Source organism: Centruroides sculpturatus, unplaced genomic scaffold, assembly GCF_000671375.1.
Source record: "Centruroides sculpturatus isolate CEXI.00-Female unplaced genomic scaffold, Cexi_2.0 scaffold398, whole genome shotgun sequence".
In the NCBI taxonomy this organism is placed as follows: Eukaryota; Metazoa; Arthropoda; class Arachnida; order Scorpiones; family Buthidae; genus Centruroides; species Centruroides sculpturatus.
The window spans coordinates 405,700-418,372 of NW_019384660.1; the positions used below are offsets into that span (position 1 = coordinate 405,700).

At 31.6% G+C, this 12,673-nt stretch overlaps 3 protein-coding genes and 1 pseudogene across 3 annotated transcripts in view; 2 read left to right on the forward strand and 2 right to left on the reverse strand.

Annotated features, from left to right (window-relative positions):
* The first annotated feature begins 2,561 nt into the window (after positions 1-2,561).
* Positions 2,562-3,187, forward strand: LOC111626547 (annotated as a pseudogene).
* Positions 3,188-6,300: 3,113 nt separating this feature from the next.
* LOC111626550 (short transient receptor potential channel 4-like) lies at positions 6,301-8,757 on the reverse strand. The gene is made up of 6 exons (XM_023369960.1): positions 8,563-8,757; positions 7,597-7,763; positions 7,293-7,524; positions 6,664-6,870; positions 6,530-6,583; positions 6,301-6,438 (listed from the first exon to the last, which is right to left on the reverse strand). The coding sequence occupies exons 1-6, from the start codon at positions 8,707-8,709 to the stop codon at positions 6,346-6,348; spliced, it is 900 nt and encodes a 299-aa protein (XP_023225728.1). The 5' UTR covers positions 8,710-8,757; the 3' UTR covers positions 6,301-6,345.
* Positions 8,758-10,296: 1,539 nt separating this feature from the next.
* Positions 10,297-11,298, reverse strand: LOC111626545 (transient receptor potential-gamma protein-like). Its single transcript, XM_023369955.1, has 4 exons — positions 11,263-11,298; positions 10,930-11,045; positions 10,631-10,821; positions 10,297-10,564 (listed from the first exon to the last, which is right to left on the reverse strand). The coding sequence occupies exons 2-4, from the start codon at positions 10,996-10,998 to the stop codon at positions 10,399-10,401; spliced, it is 426 nt and encodes a 141-aa protein (XP_023225723.1). The 5' UTR covers positions 10,999-11,045; positions 11,263-11,298; the 3' UTR covers positions 10,297-10,398.
* Positions 11,299-12,127: 829 nt separating this feature from the next.
* The window catches only part of LOC111626531 (protein inturned-like), a 41,572-nt gene continuing 41,026 nt past the window's right edge, over positions 12,128-12,673 (forward strand). Inside the window, exon 1 of the mRNA XM_023369932.1 lies at positions 12,128-12,331. Within this exon, the coding sequence (XP_023225700.1) occupies positions 12,207-12,331 (125 nt within the window). The 5' untranslated portion in view covers positions 12,128-12,206. The remainder of the gene's footprint in view (positions 12,332-12,673) is intronic.

Sequence of the window (12,673 nt, forward strand, 5' to 3'; positions counted from 1 at the left end):
GAAGGTGTTTAATGTTTTATTAAGTGTCATTTATTTATCCATAAACCTGGTTTTGGGTTTAAATAAAAGCTTTTTCATTCTTATAATAAAATGCATATAAAAAATTATGAAATCGAACTCGAAGGTTATATATCTTTCAATAAAAAGAAAACATTCGACCTCACAGGGATTCGATCTAGCGGTCTTGTAGTGATTGCAGTGCCCCTGGTGGTAACATTTGTCTCTAGTTGATTCTAGCAACGAGCGAAGATAGGAAGTCGAAAGACCAATTAATCTACCGACTCTGGGCTTAACACCGACGAAAATTCAACGCAAAGCGACACGCAACGGAAAAAATTTCGACATGGGATACGTTAAACTATTTTTTCGTATGTAAATCAGTTATCCGAAATATCACTTATCCGGACAACCCCAGTCCCCAATTGATTCGGAAAATCGACGCTCTACTGTACTTCATTTCTTAAGTTGTGTGCCAGTGGTTCTGTTTTATGATTACTCTCATATGTAAGTAACTATGTTATTGTATTTTATGTTGTGTATTATATTATAATTATTGTAATATTGTTTTAAACAGCATTGAAGAGAGGCTAAGATAATACATATGTAATATTTAAAAATTACTACAGTAAAAAGTATACGTGATTAACCTGGATAGTGTGAGCTGTGAGAAATAATCAACCTGATTAACAGGATTAAATTGATTGAAGATAATAATATATAAAAGTTCATCTCTCAATGTCGTGGGTTTGCATCTAGCCAACTGGTTGGCCAAGTGAAGTTTTCCCGGGTTTCTTCACGTTAGTAACACTTAAATAAAGACCAGTTTCCCATAAAAGATCTCCCGTATGGCACACCTTGGCAGATCGCCTGACTTCTAATGTTGTTACACTTCTTAGCGTCTAAAATATGTGACATTTCAGAAATTTTAAGTTTTTCTGGTAATGTAAAATATTGATACTTTATGTCTTTTTTCAACTGTGCTATTTCATTTTTCTATTCAAATATTATATGTCAATGAGTAAGTCAGTCAGTGAGATCAATGTAGCTTTGTTAATTATATTTTTAGACAGTCATTAAACGTAAGTTTAAAGTTATTTAAAATATATTACTGAAATGATGCATTTAGTCATCTCTAGATGAAATATTAAATGTAAAGTGATTAATTACAAAAAATGCCCCAAAAAGAATAGAAATATGTTTGAAATATTTTAAAGCGTGACCAGTTTTTAACCGCACTGAGAATATACCGTAGTTCTAAAAAAGATTAGAAAAAGACAAAAAAAAAAAACTTTGAAACCGAATATAAAAGGGACGAATCTCTCTCTTTATAACTACTGCTTAGTGATAAAAACGAAAAAGTACCGTTTTTTAATCAACGTCACCAATTTCACGCACGTCATTTATGATGCCATTGACGAGAAGCTTGAACTAATACTTTGAAAGACTGTACAGATTTAGTGTTTTGCATCTAACACTTTTTCTCTGTGAGCCCTACTATTTTTATCCCTAAAAGATTAAACCACTAAACACTGGTACCAACAGGCTGATTACGTGAAGTTTTCCGAGTTTTCTTCACCTAAATAAGAGCCAGTTTCCTATAGAAATCCTCACTGGAGGTAGGCTACACCCTTTAGTAGATAAGGATAATCAATTCTGCTACTAATGGGTGTCAGGCTCGTTACTCGAAACACTCATATCTGGAGACTGATGAGCATTTTCTTCAGAGTCGACGCCGTTTTCCTGAAGTTCAAGTAACTTCTGGCAGTCATCTTATATTGTTTGGCAATGATGTCTCGCCACCCGAAATGCCAACGCAGAGTTTTTGCTGTGTTTGATACAAGAATCAATCTGTTTAAATTGGTAACAAATCAAAGCCTTCCAAACGATTGCATAAGTTTGGCTTCAGGCCAATGTATATTTGGAAAATTCTATTTATGTTTAACATTCACACTATTTAAAATTTTCTTCACTCGATTTTTTATCGTTAAATTTGTAAAAATTAATAATGGTTATTTCAATTAAAATAAGCTTATGCTGAAACGATTATCAGCTTAAAGCTCGAAAATACCACAGTAATGCAATTAATCATTATTTTCGATCTTGATCAATAGAAACATTTCGATAATATGTCCTTAATTCTGAAGAAAACCGTGTAATCACAATTTTAATAAACAGGAAAAAAATATGAATACTTAAAAAGTGATCCTAATCCTTTCTATCAATACGATGTAGCCAAATAGCATACACATGGGCAAAAGTTTTTTACGCTGACCACATTCTGATTATCCAATTAGTCAAATTAATATTATTTATTTTACATAAAAACAAATGCACGTAATTTATATCTTTAAATTCATATTTTCATATGACCGAAAAATTGTGAAAAAGTTTAGTTTCATTCTGTTCATATTTGATTAAAATGACAATACATTTACTAATTTAAGTTTAATTCTAAACATTATTATTCAAAGTAANTTTTTCGCACATAATCGGTTATCCGAAACATCGATCTTCCAAACAACCCCAGTCCCCAATTGATTCGGATAATCGACGCTCTACTGTATTTTAATTTATTGAATCTGATTTTGTATTTTAATAGTTTCAGAAATTTTCATTTAAAGCTGCTGGTTACTAAATAAAAAATACAAATGAGTGAAGAAGAGAGAGATATGGATGGAGAAAGTGATGCAGATAAGAGGGCCCATCACAATGCTTTGGAACGAAAACGAAGAGATCATATTAAAGATAGTTTTATTAGTTTGAGAGATGCTTTACCTTCAGCAGCTGGAGAGAAAAATAATGCAAATGCAAAGAAAACAATTTCTCGTGCCCAGATTCTGAAAAAAGCGGCTGAATATATTCAACTTATGCAAAAAAGAACTGCAGCTCGTCAGCAAGATGTTGATAATCTTAGAAGACAAAATAAGCGTTTAGTGGAAGAAATTGCTGTTTTAGAAAGACAAAAGAATGGAAACTTTACAGGATCACCATTAGAATCTTCAAAACAGTTAAATAATAAGGGTGATTCAATATCTGCATTTGATGGTGGCTCTGGTTCTGATAGTTCTGATACAGACGACTCTAATCGTAGCAGAAGAAAACGCTTGAAAGCAACAGTTTCATCATGAATTGCAAATTTTATCTTATTCAAATGAAAAGAATCTTTTTTTATAATTAATTTTGTTTANTGTTTGGATCTCATTTGTTTTAGTCATATTTTTAATATCATTTCAAAATGAATTCAATTAAATTTAGGCTTCATTAAGCTTTTATTTCTATTCAAAACTGAAAAAATGTTTACAAACATATCTTAATTTCTGTAATTAAATGTATCTTCTTAAATAACAGTTTCATCATGAATTATCTCCGAAGTAACTTTTCTAAGGCTTCAATAGTTTCGGCTCTGGATAAAAGTTCCATTTCTGCCCTAATTATTCTTGAACGTGGATATTTATGACTCTTCTTAAATATATTAACGTTACAAATATCCGTTTGTTCATTAGTATTAGAAAATAAGTTTTTAAAATTAGGTTTAGTTATATATTTAGGTACCGCTTCCTCTTCTGCTTTATAAACAGTTTTTTGTTTCATTAGTTCCTTAGGTTCAAATTTAATCAGTATCAATTCTTTATAATGATTTTTATCGTCCATATTTGTAACAAGTTCAAACATATCAATTAAACATTTTAACATATTTTGTCTTTTTAAATTGTAATCAACCATTTCTTCTTCATTTTCAGATGGACAAATAATAGCTTCTGTAATAATATTTGCGGCATTTTTCATTAAGATCTTCAAATTTCTTATTTGTTCCACATTTCTTTTTATTTCTTTCTCATCTTTCATTAACTTCTTGTTAAGTTCATCAATTCTGTTTAATAAATGTGTAATTTTATTTTCAATATTGTTATGAGATCTTTGTAGATAAAGAATGTTTTTCTTTAATAAAATATTTTCATTCCATAGTTTTTTCATTTTTTCTAATTCATGCGAATTTCTACGAAGACTTTTTAGAATCTCATCAATACTTGCTTTTCTCCGATTGTAATCTCGTATCAATGCATCTCGTCGATGTTCCTCTATTTTCTTCCTCGTTTCTATTTCTACAATTTTTAATTTAAAATTATCACGTTTATTTAAAAGTTGATAAGTAATTTCTCCGAGTTCTTTCAATTCTTTCTTTTTCATGACATTTTCTTTTAATACATGAATAATCTTATCTGCCAATATATCATCGGATATTTTCGTGTATTCGGAGGCCATTTCTTCGACTTTTTTAATCAATTCGTTTCGAATTCGATCACTTTCTAATATAAAATGCTTTTCAAAATCGTGAAGAATTTTAGCGTAATTTTCTTTATCATCATTTAATGTTTGATTTAGAGTTTTAATTGATTCTTCTATGTACATTTTATTCAATTTTGTCTCAGATAAATTGGCTAAACTAGTCTCCATATTTAAATTATTGCTTTCTGTATGTTTTATATCGTTTATAAGCTCTGCTAATTCTTCATCTATTTCTTTTTTTATATTTTCTTTTTCTTTTTTATGTTCGTTAGGCATTTTTTCTAATTTTCTTTCTAATTTTTTAATTTCCTCATCATTTTCTGAAATTATAAAGTTTAAATACGATACGATTTCTTCTTTATCTTTCTTCTCATTTTCATATTCTTCTTGATGTTTCTTATTTAATGCTTTTTTCTCTTCAAATAATTCGTTTAACCGTAACAATTCTTCGTTAAGACAATTTATCTCAGATTCATAATTTACTTTATCAGTAATGGTCATATGCAATTTTTCAGCATCAAATGCTCGCTTTTCACCTTTCTTCAATCCTTTCTTAGGAAACATTTTTGTTAAAATAAGACGAGAATTTCTGTTACAATTTAAAACTTTCAATCGTGTTCTACAGAACCGAAAAATTTAGAATGAGAATTACGTAGAATATTACGTACCGGAACTTTTTATTCTATATTTGAATATTTTATTTTTATTTATATTTTAAAAACTTAGATTACGTATACTGTATATTCATACAAAAATCTATTATATTTATAATGATGTATTACAATGGGCAATACAATACTGTGTTGGAAGGCGAATTTAAAATCGTCACGAAATAAAAAATAAAATAAAAACGGTGGCACCGGATATCAATGGACACTACGTACCGCCATGTCGGGCCCCGTCCCTCGCCACCGAACCGTCCCATTGTGGGCCTGGCCGAACCCATAACGGGCTTGCTAAAAGAGGCCCTCTTAGTGCCCACAGGGCGAAATCGCCACGAAATTTTTTGAACAATCGCGTCAATTATCTATTTTAGAATTAAAATAAATAAACTGTTTATTTTTGCCATTTCCAGTATTTTGTAAAAAATCCTGCGTATGGACCTGATTTTAGACTAAATTGTATATATTCTCCTATTAGTTCTTGTAAAAAAACAATAATTCTTCTCTCACTAAAGCTGAAGCAATTAATGAAAGAACAAATAAATATCTCAAACTTAAAAATATTTACAATTATTCACTAGCAATCTATTTAAATAACTAGCAATGCCTGGTTGCAATTTTTAATCATATTTTTAATTTTTTTAAATTTAAAATATATGCTCTCCACCTCAAATTAGTAGTCCCGATAACAAAGAAACAAACCCATTTATGTAACTCCGTTCTGGGAAAAATTTTTGAATTGAAATCAGGCGACTTTCGGTTTGCATCTGAAGTTCGTATACAGCTAATCGGGGCCTCCTGCACCATTCTTTCCACATATGATCTCTATGATACAAGTACGATCTATCTAACTCTGTTCTCGAGATTAAGGAAAGACAGATGGATGAAAGTGGAAATTTATAGGTCTATTCTTTCAAGATAGTTTTACGCAAAGGCCTATTTTGTTACAAAAGTATGCGCGAAAAGAATGCGTTTTAAGTGAAAGCTGAGATCAACACAAAATAAAATGAAAGCAAGAGAGATTTTCTACCTCCCACCCCGGTATGTGTAAGGAAAACAAAAGGGAAAGTGTTTAATCACGTTAAATTAGGCTTGGTTTTGGAGGGTGCAGTTGAGGAATACGTAGGCTTCTAAGTTGCTTAAACTGCGGCTTAACTCGTAATAATAATATCATCTCTTAATATTTAAAATCCTTTAATATAATTCTTCCAGAATTATATTAAAGGATTTTTCATTGTTTGTCATGTTCTTAAATTTTTGCTATTGATTTTGAAATGTTCCTTAATGTGAATCTTCGTATAAAATGAGGTCATCATGTACTAAACAAACTGTACTGCACTGAAATTGATTCATCAAAGGATAATTTTATTTTCGAATTAAAATACATTTTAAAAATTTATATCATTTTATTAGAGTTAATATTGTGTAAATCGTGATTAATATTGGCTTTTGTTCGTAGGTATTTTTGCATAATTTTTCTCATCAGTTCCTATTTCGTAGGGAAGAAAAAGGAATTATTTACCTACAATGATCAAATTTCAGCTTTTAAAATATATATTGCATTTACAAATAAAACTCACTTTGTTTGCTTCCTCGTCATCAATCTCTGCTTCTTTTATCTTGTAACAACGTTTCTGAAATTCATTATGAGTAAATTTTATTGCAAAAAATCCTGATGATCCAATTATTTAAATGACTAAAATAATTTACATACCAGCCAAGAGAAGTATTCTCGTTTGGGTGGTGTAAATAGTCTTGTTATATTGCAGACTTTTGTTGCTTCTATTACAGAATTTACCTTAGAACATATTTCATACCAATTTAGCATTAAATTGAAAGGACTGGGTACGGCTTCGTCTACATAAAAATATGTAGCACATTGTCTGGTTCTGATATATTTCCATTCCATGTCGGCATTATCCTGAATCATTAAAATAATAATTTAGGATAATGCCGACACGAAAAACAAAGCTTATGTAATTTATATGAAATTAAAATATAGCTTGTATGAATTAACACAAGCACATCAAAGAGGACATGGCCAGCCATGATTATGCTCATTATGAACAATCCGTTCCGTAATGGGCTCAACTGGCATAGGTCAGAAATCAGTGGATGTTGTCCCGATTTCTTGATAAATTATGAAGGTCTGGTAATGGCCATCTGATACTAATTTAATGTTTGTTCGATTGGTTGGGATAATGCATATTTTTACCTAAATTTGACGTCATTCTTTAGAATTATTCATTGTAAAACTGAAGTAATGACGTCAAATCGAAGTCGAAATGTACACTATCCCAACCAATCAAATAGACCCTTAATATGAAAGATGAAAGTTCTTACCACGACTTTTTGGAAAGTATTTGTTAGAACAGCAATCAATATGTTAATAAAAATTATAATCATTAGCACATGATAACTGCCAAATAATAAAGTCCCGATAGCCTGGGTAAAACTGTGGTGAATGATTACTTCGGGTGATGTTTCGGTTTCTATCCCAACTATTACATCTGCAGAATCGAGATCGATTAATCCAAACAGAGCCCAGAATAAAGTCTTCATCGAAGAAGATAAACTATAGAATTTTCAAAATTTAGTAGTCTATCCTTGCTTATTTTATTTAAATTAGTAACGTAAATTTACTTACGAAGTGAAAGCAGCATCTTGAAGAATTATCTCCCCGCCGTTTTCTTTTCGTTCCATTCCTTTATAGTGTGAATATAAACTTGTCATGCAAATGGCAATGGTGCTCAGCAGAATGAAAACTCCGGCCAAGAACCATGCGATATTTACCAGCATTCGTGTTAAAGAGACCTAGGAAATTTAATTATGACATTTTTATCTACGTTATTTATTTAAATAAATACGCATTTCACATAGAAATAATCTTTCCTGATCGAAGTTTATTTACAGAGCAATTACAGTACAATCTCGACACTTCTAGATATTCAACGCTAGTCGACTGGGATATTGCCGGCACGGTTGTCAAGTCTTAGACAATCCACCCGTTCAAACTCCATTTCCCACTTAAGGTTGCATGATATTGAACCTGAGCTCGAACACTCAAGCTTGGGCACGATATTAAAAATTATTAAGCACTTTAAAAAAGGTATCGTATAGAACTTATAACATAGTAAGTTCTATATNATTGCCGGCACGGTTGTCAAGTCTTAGACAATCCACCCGTTCAAACTCCATTTCCCACTTAAGGTTGCATGATATTGAACCTGAGCTCGAACACTTAAGCTTGGGCATTAAAAATTATTAAGCTCTTTAAAAAAGGTATAGTATCTTATAACATAGTAAGTTCTATATAAATATAAAATCAATCTCTCAAAATTTTCAAAAACACCAACCACTACTTCCACTAGGTTTAGTGAAATTCACCAACTTGGTAAAACAATTTATGGGCAAAGACAGAATATTTTCATCAGAAATTCAACACGTATTTTGCTATTATTAATTAACAGTTTACTCCGCACTATCAAATTTATTTATGTGCTATTGATTCATCTTACTTACAATAATCTGGCAATCTCCTTATTCAGCTCCGTATGTTTCGGATTATCGAGATTGGACTGCACTTAGAAATTAATACGTTTCGTATTATTACCTGAATGGGTCCCAAATGAAAACTTTGTTGAAAATAATATAGCATTTTTCCAATAGCTAGAACTCCGGAAAAACTTAGTAAAGCTTCGTGTATGAGAGTGGAGTCATATGGTGACCAAAATTGTCTAGGGACATCTTTAGCTCCCATGTGATGTATATCAATCCACGATTTAAACCAAAATATGAAGGTCGTCGTTAGCATCANAACGCCAGAAATTGTTTGAGGAGCAGTCAGTCTGGATATGTCAGATCCTGTCCGTCACCACCTGGCCGCCCCTTGCGGGGTTGGCCGAATCCAAAATGGACTTGAAAAAAAAGGTTTCATAAGACGGAGAGTTGAAAAAGAGTTTAATGGAAATGGACTGTTTCCATTAAACAAAACGTGATGCGCAACACTATTACTTCGTTTAATAGCATAAGATGACTGGTTGAAATTCATCAAATTGAAAAGCTTATCGTTTTAAAAATTTTGAATATATTTTCATATCAATAATAAATATAAAATAAGTCTAGAGTCAAAAGATTCAAGAACCATAAAAATTTATTTTTATTAGCTTCAGTGGCGCATTATCTTATGGGCAAAAGGACAATTGTCTGGGGCTCCACCAAAGGGGCCCCAAACTAATTTTTTATAAGAAAATATTTCCTCCAAAGAAAAACGTCTGAAGTCAACACTGTACTGTACATGGGGACCCCTAATTCAAATTTGCCCTGGCGCCCACGAAGCTATAACGCGTCACTAATAAGCTTTGACTTCATATTTAATATATTATTACTTTTAATAAAAATTTAAGTATAAATATTTTAAAAGATTAAAAGATTAACGATAAAAAATAATATTAAATAAATGTCACTGAGGGAAAAATTCACTAGAGGGCTTATAGTAAGCGTGTGTTTACGTTTTTCTTTGTACTCGTGGAAAGTGTTTAAAATTAAAATATGAATAGTTTAAATGTCTGACAGTTTAGTATTATGGCACAAAGTAATTCGTGTAAAATTAAAGGAAGTAGCCACGTTAATCCTGCATTTCGGCACGAACAATTATCCGATAATTCAGAATCGAGTGAAGAACTGTCATCAGATTCTTTCAGTGATGGGTAATTCTCTTCCGGTTTTTAATTATTAAAATTAAGGTTATTGGGTTAGGTGTTGTACAAATACAAAATAAAAATATAAATGTATTTATATAATATGTTTTATGATCNCGAAAAATTTTTTCTTAGTGTACATTCTCTTGACGTACTCTATTAAAACGCAATCAAAAACGCAAAAACCCGCATCTAAAATAGTATAATAGAAGCCAAGTTCTTCACAGTAAGCCTTAATCCTGTCTCTCTTCCCCGCGGGGGGAATATCGAAAAATCCCTTCTTTGTGTACAATCTGTTGACATACTCTATTAAAACGCAATCAAAAACGCAAAAACCCGCATCTAAAATAATATAAATAGAAGCAGAGTTCTTTACGGTAAGCCTTCCCTGTAAGGCTTACCGTAAAGAACTGTCCATCTCCCATGTTTAACGAAATAATATACAGCCTATGTCCGCCCTGAAGTTCCATTCTAAATATTGGTGAAAGAATTTTTGAAATGGGATGAGTAGTTTCGGAGATTACCTGCTGCATACAAACTAACATACATACAAACATTACCTCTTTATAATATTAGTATAGATTTAGCCAATTAATTTTTTTCTTTGAGTAAGTAGAGATTGAATTGGTGTAAGTCAATATTTAACTCAGTTCTCGAGAATAAGGAAAGACAGACGGACAGACAATCGGACGACAGTGGGAATTTGTAGGACTACAGTTTATTAAATTGCAGCTCAATAAATATATTAATTAATATTTACATGTAGGCAAATGCGGTTCGGGTATACGGTGATTCCTTTTTAACAGAAGTCGAATTATTTCAATAGAACCTCTTTGAGCAGCCAGTATAAGAGGTGTCATGCCGTAATCAAATTCTATGCTCTTACAACAACTCTGAAATTCCAAATTTCTCTCCCTGAAGCAAGAAATTAATAAAACTTTAGGAAATTGAAAATCATCTCATTAATCATTTTGTACTTACTTAAGAGAATCCAATATCATCTCTATAATTTTTATATTTCCTGTGCATACGGCATGAAGAACACAATCCTTTATGTCTATGTCCGGTATGGTAAGTAAGAACTGAATCATCTCGACGTTTTCATTTTCGACTGCGATATGAAGCGCAGAAAGACCTTGATAATTAACGCAATTTATATTGAGTTCATTATTCTAAAATATGAATAAATTAATGAGTTAGTTGTTCTATCTTATCTCATTCTGTTTTAAATAAAATTTGTAAAAGATACGCAAAAGTCTTCTCATTCAAAGCGCTATTACCGATAAGAAAGTTCTTAATTCATTTACGTCTCCACTCTTGACAAATTGAAAAAATTTTCTTTCTGTCATATCCAATTCCGGTAAGGACACTATTTGGTGAGGAACATCCGGAATATCTATAATTATCGAATCTGTATTCATTTTTTTTTACTGAATTCTCCTTGAAAAACTCGCTGAAATATTAATAAACAATATTTCTTGACAATAGTAAAGTAACTTTTATTTACAACGTTAACAATTATAAATTATTTATTGTTATAGAATAAATACAAAAAATATTTATTAATTGAAAAATTAGCCTACATATATGGAAATCATAAGAAGTTAATATACTTTTAACTTTGTGAAATTGACTTTTTTGGATTTTTATTTACGGCTTAATAAAAATGTCTAAGAGAATCCGGATTCGAATCCGAGTCCTTACTGCTGAAAGGCAGGCCCGGTTGGCCGAGAGGTTAAGACGGCAGCCTTCAGCTCTGGGGACCCGGAATCGAATGCCAAAGAGTAAAAAACGCCAGAAATTGTTTGAGGAGCAGTCAGTCTGGATATGTCAGATCCTGTCCGTCACCACCTGGCCGCCCCTTGCGGGGTTGGCCGAATCCAAAATGGACTTGAAAAAAAAGGTTTCATAAGACGGAGAGTTGAAAAAGAGTTTAATGGAAATGGACTGTTTCCATTAAACAAAACGTGATGCGCAACACTATTACTTCGTTTAATAGCATAAGATGACTGGTTGAAATTCATCAAATTGAAAAGCTTATCGTTTTAAAAATTTTGAATATATTTTCATATCAATAATAAATATAAAATAAGTCTAGAGTCAAAAGATTCAAGAACCATAAAAATTTATTTTTATTAGCTTCAGTGGCGCATTATCTTATGGGCAAAAGGACAATTGTCTGGGGCTCCACCAAAGGGGCCCCAAACTAATTTTTTATAAGAAAATATTTCCTCCAAAGAAAAACGTCTGAAGTCAACACTGTACTGTACATGGGGACCCCTAATTCAAATTTGCCCTGGCGCCCACGAAGCTATAACGCGTCACTAATAAGCTTTGACTTCATATTTAATATATTATTACTTTTAATAAAAATTTAAGTATAAATATTTTAAAAGATTAAAAGATTAACGTTAAAAAATAATATTAAATAAATGTCACTGAGGGAAAAATTCACTAGAGGGCTTATAGTAAGCGTGTGTTTACGTTTTTCTTTGTACTCGTGGAAAGTGTTTAAAATTAAAATATGAATAGTTTAAATGTCTGACAGTTTAGTATTATGGCACAAAGTAATTCGTGTAAAATTAAAGGAAGTAGCCACGTTAATCCTGCATTTCGGCACGAACAATTATCCGATAATTCAGAATCGAGTGAAGAACTGTCATCAGATTCTTTCAGTGATGGGTAATTCTCTTCCGGTTTTTAATTATTAAAATTAAGGTTATTGGGTTAGGTGTTGTACAAATACAAAATAAAAATATAAATGTATTTATATAATATGTTTTATGATCAATTGATTGCAAACATTCGTTTCTACGAAATAAGAAAAACTGTTTACATAATTTTTTTTTTGAATGAGTTGAACAGAATTGGTAAGATTGCAGATGTGAATGAGGCACAATTCTAGGACAAATGTAGCAAATTGGGACTTTGACAGAGCAGTAGAGCATATCGATAGGAACAAAAAAGTCAAAGGAACCATGCCCGTACGGGCGACCCTTCGCGAGATATAGTGGAGCGTTGCAA

Excerpts from the sequence above, each read along its gene's own strand:
- LOC111626550 (XM_023369960.1), bottom strand. The coding sequence starts at position 8,709 with ATGGGAGCTAAAGATGTCCCTAGACAATTTTGGTCACCATATGACTCC. Across the intron at positions 7,764-8,562 it reads TTCATTTGGGACCCATTCAG|GTCTCTTTAACACGAATGCT; the intron begins GTAATAATACGA and ends TAAATTTCCTAG. Across the intron at positions 6,584-6,663 it reads GAGAATACTTCTCTTGGCTG|AAACGTTGTTACAAGATAAA; the intron begins GTATGTAAATTA and ends AATGAATTTCAG.
- LOC111626545 (XM_023369955.1), bottom strand. The coding sequence starts at position 10,998 with ATGACAGAAAGAAAATTTTTTCAATTTGTCAAGAGTGGAGACGTAAAT. Across the intron at positions 10,822-10,929 it reads AATTAAGAACTTTCTTATCG|AATAATGAACTCAATATAAA; the intron begins GTAATAGCGCTT and ends TTCATATTTTAG. Across the intron at positions 10,565-10,630 it reads ATGATATTGGATTCTCTTAA|GGAGAGAAATTTGGAATTTC; the intron begins GTAAGTACAAAA and ends TTCTTGCTTCAG.